Source organism: Nuphar pumila, chromosome 3 (genome assembly GCF_984573655.1).
Source record: "Nuphar pumila chromosome 3, dmNupPumi1.hap1.1, whole genome shotgun sequence".
Classification (NCBI taxonomy): Eukaryota; Viridiplantae; Streptophyta; class Magnoliopsida; order Nymphaeales; family Nymphaeaceae; genus Nuphar; species Nuphar pumila.
In genome coordinates, this window is record NC_143251.1 from 117,211,640 (window position 1) to 117,218,796 (window position 7,157).

The window sequence follows — 7,157 nt, forward strand, 5'->3', positions numbered from 1 at the left end:
GAATATACAAAAAACGGTGGATGCACTTTCGAAAGGCATCAAAACGCTTCATTCACACACCACAGCAATGAGAGAAAGATTTCAAGAGTTCCCTGATTTGGGTGCTTAGTTGCACCGACTTATCCAGAAAAGTGGGACAAGCTGGGATATTGCTCCATGTTCCTTATGCAAATAGCCCGAATTTCACCCATCGAATAAGGCCATTCCTCAAGCATCAACAAGCTCTTCCAAGTAATTTCCTTTCAAAAACTGTAATTAATCTTAACTAAATACAAATAACTGTGCTTGCTTAATCTTCATCTATGGTTTTCTCACAAAAGCCCCCATGATTAACAAACAGATGAAGAAAACACATAAAAACCCAATGAGAAAAGAAAATTCTTTTGAGGCCGCTTACTGAAAGCTAATGAACAAGCTAGTGATATCATACGGCACTGGAAAAGGTTAGAATTGTGCACTGGGTTTAGCACGGAAAGAAAAATGGAATTCAATAAATTAGTTTAATTACAGCACTATACCAACCGTTGGGTCCATAGCTCAGTGGTAGAGCATTTGACTGCAGATCAAGAGGTCACCGGTTCGAACCCGGTTGGGCCCTCTCTCATTAGTAAATTTGTTTTTTGTTAAGCTACCGTTATACTTTTCTTTGTTGCTCTCTGCTTTGCTTTGATAAACTTTTCTGCACAAATTTTAGATTTACCTACCACCTAGTTTGAGAGCCTTCACTTTTGACACTGTTAAACTCCACCCTTCATATCTTTCAAGGCAAGACAGTTCGAAAGAGGGGGTTTCCTGGCCCTAGGCTCCTATCCTCTCCAACCACAAACTTCGTTGTTTCTGATCTAACGGGTTCAATGGGCCAGACCTAGGCAGGATCATACCCACAGTTGACTGGACCCTGTAAAATTTTCGGGCCCGGATCGGGCCACCTATTTCGGTGTACATCTTCGAAATGTTGGGACTCAGGTAGTCAGCTCAAACAAGGTCATGCAAACCCTTTACCCAGTTTCAGATCCAATAGGGTTCGAATAATCCCTTGTTTTACCATATATAACTCTGGTATGGACTTCAAAGTATGCTACAGAACGTGCCTAGGTGATGCTTCCATTCAACACATTGCCACGCTCAAACACACCTCATGTGTCCCATATAGCGGTGCAAGCGGATCAGATCCATATCCAAATATGAAATACATGCAAGGGACCTGACCCCGAGTCTGCATCCGAATGAGATTCGACGAAGTATGGTTGAATCTGGATCCAAATATGTATATGGCAATATTGTATAAATGAGTTGGATCTGATGAGAATCTGAACCAGTCTGACAAAAAGAATTGATCCGAATCTGATTCATATACAAAAATAAATGAATTAACGGCATGCGAATGTTGATTTGAATTCACGTTCAGATCTTAGTTTAAGGATCCATACCTAGATAAATGTGTTGGATTTGGATCCTATGTCTGCCTAAACCTGATTCATTTGCAACCCTCTTCCCACGCCACCAGCTGACATCCTGCTACCCTCAACAGTAAAGCCATGACAAACTGTGTCTGGTACTCTAGTTAATGAAAGATACATTAAAAAAGACAATTACTTAGCTATTTGGTTATCTTATACACCTTGGTTTCTCCTATAGTAGGTTCACTCGGACCTGGGTTTGAGGTCCGATCCATTGACACCCCTAGGAGCCGCCAAAAGATAATATTGAATGTCGATCCTATGAGCCAATTGGGTTTGTTTTAAATGCAATTGGTTTGGATTATATGTCGGATTCGGACTTGGCTCGAGTTTGGATTTGGATTCAGATGCAAAGTTGTATGCCAAATCCAAATGCAACCATTAATCGGATAATATCTGCCTGAAGATCCAGTCATATATCCCACCCAAACCTAATCTCTTAACGTCCTTTGCTGTGTGAAAAGATTTTTGTTTCCTTTTTCTTGGGCTTTTGTAAATTGTAATCTTGGTTTTCTCTTAGTCACAGGGATACGACATTTTGGTGGCATGAACCGATACACTAGGACACGTGGGTACGAACATTATTTACATTTTATTTGATTAATTTTAATGATTTAACGTTTTATTATGATAAAAATGCATTTTTAACATTAAACTATCAAAAACTTATTTATTAAAAAATAAAACAAAAAAACTGTGTCATCGTATCCTGTTTTCTAAACAAATTTTGAACTTACGAGTCAAACTCGTGTCACATGTCCACGTATCTTTGTGACATAGCTCTTGGGGAAATGCAAATGGGGCTAAAAGATTGAAATAGTGCGACTGTTAGAATGACGATACGAAGCCTGAAATAGTTTGATTACGAATAGATGACGGTACGAAGGCCCACCAGTGAAATTATTGAGACCATGTAGCTACGGGTGCAAGCTATCTGGTATGGGCCAGATCATGGTTGGTTTGAATTTGAATCCAAATTTTAAATCTGAATATGAACCCAAGTCCAAAGTAGATCTGTTGAAGTAGTTGATTTGAATCTAGGTCCTAGATCCAACAGAAATATTGATGTGAATCCAGGTCCCAATCCAAAAGGGTCTGACCATGTAAGCCTGAACCTGATTCAACCGTGAATTTGGATTCTACATATAAGATCCATATTCAAGAAGAATGTAACCGAGGATTGAAGTCTACATGCGAACTAAGGTTGGTTGAACCCATATCAAATTAAAAAAATTGATATTGTAATTTGGGCTCTGTTTGGGAGCCGCTGTTGGGAGTGGTGATGAAGTTGGCGGATTTGACAACATCCTCATGAGAACGTTTTTTAAATCCGCCCATTTATAACACCATCTCCCATCCCAACACCGCTCCCACCTCCGGTTCCCCTCCCCCAAACAGTGACTCCAATCAATAGAGATGATTGGGATCTGGTGAATCCCTCATCACTGCTTCCAACTACGGCTCCCAATCAATGGAAGTGTGTCCTCTTACCATAAATTTGACCATGACAGAAAACCAGTGTTGTCTCGTATCGCCAGAAAATCAATACAATACTGACCTGAATCGACTATTTTATAATACATATAAAAAATATTAAAATTAATTTTTTAATAGCTTTAAAATGTGTCACGACATTTTATTATTATTTTTTGCCGATTCTTAATGATTGCGCATTCACCTGAATCGTTGGCCAAACTATACAGGTCCGATTCCAATATCAAATTAGCTTATAAGGTAAAATGGAATCCTGGCCCAACATAAATTTCTTTTTATCCTCCGAATCTTTGCCGAATCGACAGTTTGGATCAGTGAAATCCAGATTTGGCTATTATTATATTTAGGTGCAGTTTGGGACCGAAATTTATAAACCAACTTTTTAGACCCATTTGTAGGTAGCAGTGAGTGGAAAGTGTCAAAGCACATTCGCATATTCTTGTAGTTTTGTGCAGACCGCCGTTGCTGATGCGTGTGGTCAAATCAGGATTAGTCTTGATCGAGCCAAACTGGATCCGTGTCTTGGTATGAGAGCCAGAACCAATATTGGATTTGGATCAGGATCCTTTAGGACGTATTTGAATCCAACAGGAAGGCCCATATCCAACAAAATTTTCTTGCAAATTTTGTGAAATCTAGTTTTTGTTTAATTGTGGCAAAGACCAAAGCCACTTTGGTTATAGGTCTTGAAGCATTAAACTTTCAACGTGTTAAAGTCATTAAAATAAATATTATAAACTAATTTTAAATTATTTGTACATTTATTAAAAAACAGCCAATTCCGTATCGTATCGATTTTCTGGCGATACTATAGGTATTGACCGATTCAAGCGGATACGCACCGATACTAACAACACTGCACCCAACTTCAACGTAGTTGTTACAAAGGACACTCCGCATGAGTTTTTTTTTGGTAGGCCACTCTCCCTGAGTTATAAACCATCATTGTCCTATATGTCCTATGTCAGATGAGAAACCATGGCCCCGCTCACCAAGAGTCTGGATCGGGTGCAATATGATTACACAAAAGTTGTGCATTAAGCACCAGATTGCCCTCCATCATGTCTTGGGTTTCACATCATGTCTCCAAGATGGAGGGTGATCAGCTACTTGATGCACAAATATTTGTGCAAACATATTGCACCTGATCTTTTCACGGTGGAGTGTTTGAGGGCAAGGATGGATCGGGTGCAATGCAATGTAATTGCATACTTTTAGTGTGCTGATACACCCGATCTCCCCCTCCATCATTGTTTGGGCCCTACACTTGGCAGGCTGTATCCCAAAAGATGAAAGGTGATCAGGTGCGGCAGCACACAAAAAATGTGCAATAGCATTGCACCTGATTCTCCATTCCTAAGGCCATAAACTTGCAAGGAAATTGGCATTCATTGTTGGACCCATATCTGGAGCATTTTGAAGGCAGGTATGGTTCCTGTCTGGACATGGACTCGCTTGGACGACCAGAACAACACTGATGGACCCCATGTTATTATTGTGATTGGAGAGAGAAAGAGAGAGCTAACGGTCAAGTGCGTTTAAATTCAAAAAGTCACCACACCCACCACATGGGCTGCCGCTCAAACTGTCAACAGGGGTGAAAAGGGGGCATCACTACCTCGTCTTTTTCCTTGTAAAAATATGAAACCCCTTAGACCAACTCAACCATAAATAAGAACAAAACGAACACCTTTTCCTCAACTGAGATATGGGGAACTGCAGCCTAAAAGCTCTTTATGGGAGAGGAGAAGATGCAGTGCGGATAATGACGGACTCTGGCGGGATCATGGAGTTCAAAGGCCCGATTTCCGTCGATTCCATCGTTAAAGATTTTCCGGGATATGGCATTTTCCGTCAAGGCGACATCCCGGAGCCCTTAAGCAGAAATGATCGACTCCTCAATGGATGTTCATATTATCTATTTCCACTGAGAATTGAGGCAAAGGAAGATCAACTAGGAGCTGTACCACATGAGCAAACTGCACCAGTGGACATGGCACTAGACCCAGACCCAGTGGGTAGGAGCTCAACCGAGCCCACAGTGGAGGTCTTGCCTTCAAAATATGAGGGAGTCTGGAGGGTCAAGTTGGTTGTTAGCACTGAGCAACTGGCTGAAATATTCTCACAGCAGGCCAATACCGAGGCATTGATCGAGAAAATGAGCACGGCAGCCGCGAAGGCTGGCCCGTCTGGTGATGCACAACTGAGCCGCAGCAGTTCTCGGAGGAGCCTTAAGGCATTGATTCCTGGCAATTTGAGTGGGAGTTTCAACTAGTTCCGAATTTTGTTTTGATTTTACTTTGTACTTGTGGCAAGTGTTGAGTTTTGAACCCAAGACCCTTAGGAGATGCTGTAACTCTAACCGGTAGAGTGAGTAAGCTGAGATATATGTCATAGCCGCAACATACTTTGTACTCTTTTAAGCTCAGCACAGGCCTTGTAAACCAACTGCAACTAGCAGATGAACAGTGCTAGTCATAGTACACTAGCGCTAGATGGTGTGATGTGTTTGCCTGGTGCATATTAGAAGTACCATCATCATCACCAAGTCTTACCAAGTCTTTGTGAATGTATATGATGCTTATTGCTAGTAAAATCTTTATCATCTTTAACAATGAGATCTAGTTTCCCTAAAAAAAAAAAAAAAGAGACACTGTTCCATATCTCTTTTTTTCCCCTCCCCATCACCGACCGCACATTGGCAGGCCTTCAGTTGGTAAAACCTTTGAGATTCCTCTGCCGACCAGTACATCAAAGTTACACATTGCCACAAAGGATGCCACTTGTGGGTTCCGAACTTGTGACATCCGGTCAACTTGGTGACATTCACAAGTCGCACCTAGCAGATGGACGAAGCTCTTGTGGTCACTCTGTCCCATCTCTGTGAGATTGGTTTAATGGCTGATGTGTTGGTCGGTAGTAGAATCCCTATGGTATTGCATTGTTTGACTTATGTGAATATATACAGTAGTTGGTGATTTTGTATGGGAGTAGTTACCGCAAATTGCTCCTCTCGCTGACCTACCTTTGGTTGAGGCATGGTTGGACCTTATTATTCCTTAGCCTATAAATCGGCCATACCTAATGTGGTCCATAATCTCAATCGGAACTAGGGGTGGCAATCGGGTTGACCCGGCGGGTTGGTGTGCGGCTCAGCATACCTCAACCTGAGCCCGACCCGTTTATTAAACGGGTCAGCTGTGGCAAACACGAACCCGACCCGTTTTTTAAACAGGCCAACCCGTTTAATAAACGGGCCAACCCGTTTAATAAACGGGTTGGTGGGTTGACCCGCCCGCCTAACCCGTTTATTAAACGGGTCAGCCGGGTTAGCATACCCCTAACACGAACCCGACCCATTTAATAAACGGGTTAGGCAGGTCGACCCATTTATTAAACGGGTTAGTTTAAGCCCAACCTGAACCCGCCTAAGAGTGGGGTTGGGGGGTCGTGTCTGGTTTTGCCACCCCTAATCAGAACCCTAAAAGGAGAGAGAGAGAGAGAGAGAATGCTGGTTTTAATTTACTGCATTTTTTTGCTTTTCCAGTAATTGGTCATTCATACCAATGGAACCCAAAAGCACTTGATTATTGCAACAAATAATGACCCCTTAGATACCATGCTTATATCCGAGCTTAATTGTGTGTGTTTTTCCTTTTTACTTGTATGACTGGGAGAAACCATCTTTTGAGATAGAAATCCTTGAAATGAAGGAACATGAATCTGGTCGGTAGCACACTATTTTACATGTTTTAACAAGTTAATTATGTATTTTTGCATTGGATATGGATCAAATTATGAACGTAGGTATAAAATCATGGATTTTTTCTCGAACATGAGTTTAGAATTGGATCCAAATATAAAAAATAAAAAATATACATGTAAAATAAATACACAATAATTTTTCGATATCACAACGTTATAATTAGTATCATATATGGATCCAATTACTAACGAATACAATCTCATGAATTTTTGTGCTGAAAATGGATCTCAAATTGGATCCAAATATCATAACATAAAAAAACATTTTAAATTTAAGTGTTTTGAGATAAAATTAGAATTGATATTTTTTAAATGATTTAATCAATGTCATATTACATCTAATTATGAAAGTTTATCATAAAAATATCAAATCTTATTAAATCAAATTATCAAACCCTATTAAATCATAAAACCTTAAAAATAAACCATAAATAAACT

The 7,157-nt window shown here is 40.4% G+C and overlaps 1 protein-coding gene and 1 non-coding gene across 2 annotated transcripts; both read left to right on the top strand.

The window, feature by feature from the left end:
- The first annotated feature begins 526 nt into the window (after positions 1-526).
- TRNAC-GCA (transfer RNA cysteine (anticodon GCA)) lies at positions 527-598 on the top strand. Its single transcript has one exon. It is a non-coding gene; the product is annotated as a tRNA-Cys (tRNA).
- Positions 599-4,662: 4,064 nt separating this feature from the next.
- On the top strand, positions 4,663-5,229 carry LOC149843421 (uncharacterized). The gene has a single exon (XM_090000909.1). The coding sequence runs from the start codon at positions 4,663-4,665 to the stop codon at positions 5,227-5,229; it is 567 nt and encodes a 188-aa protein (XP_089857035.1).
- Positions 5,230-7,157: the final 1,928 nt, after the last annotated feature.

Excerpts from the sequence above, each read along its gene's own strand:
- LOC149843421 (XM_090000909.1), top strand. The coding sequence starts at position 4,663 with ATGGGGAACTGCAGCCTAAAAGCTCTTTATGGGAGAGGAGAAGATGCA.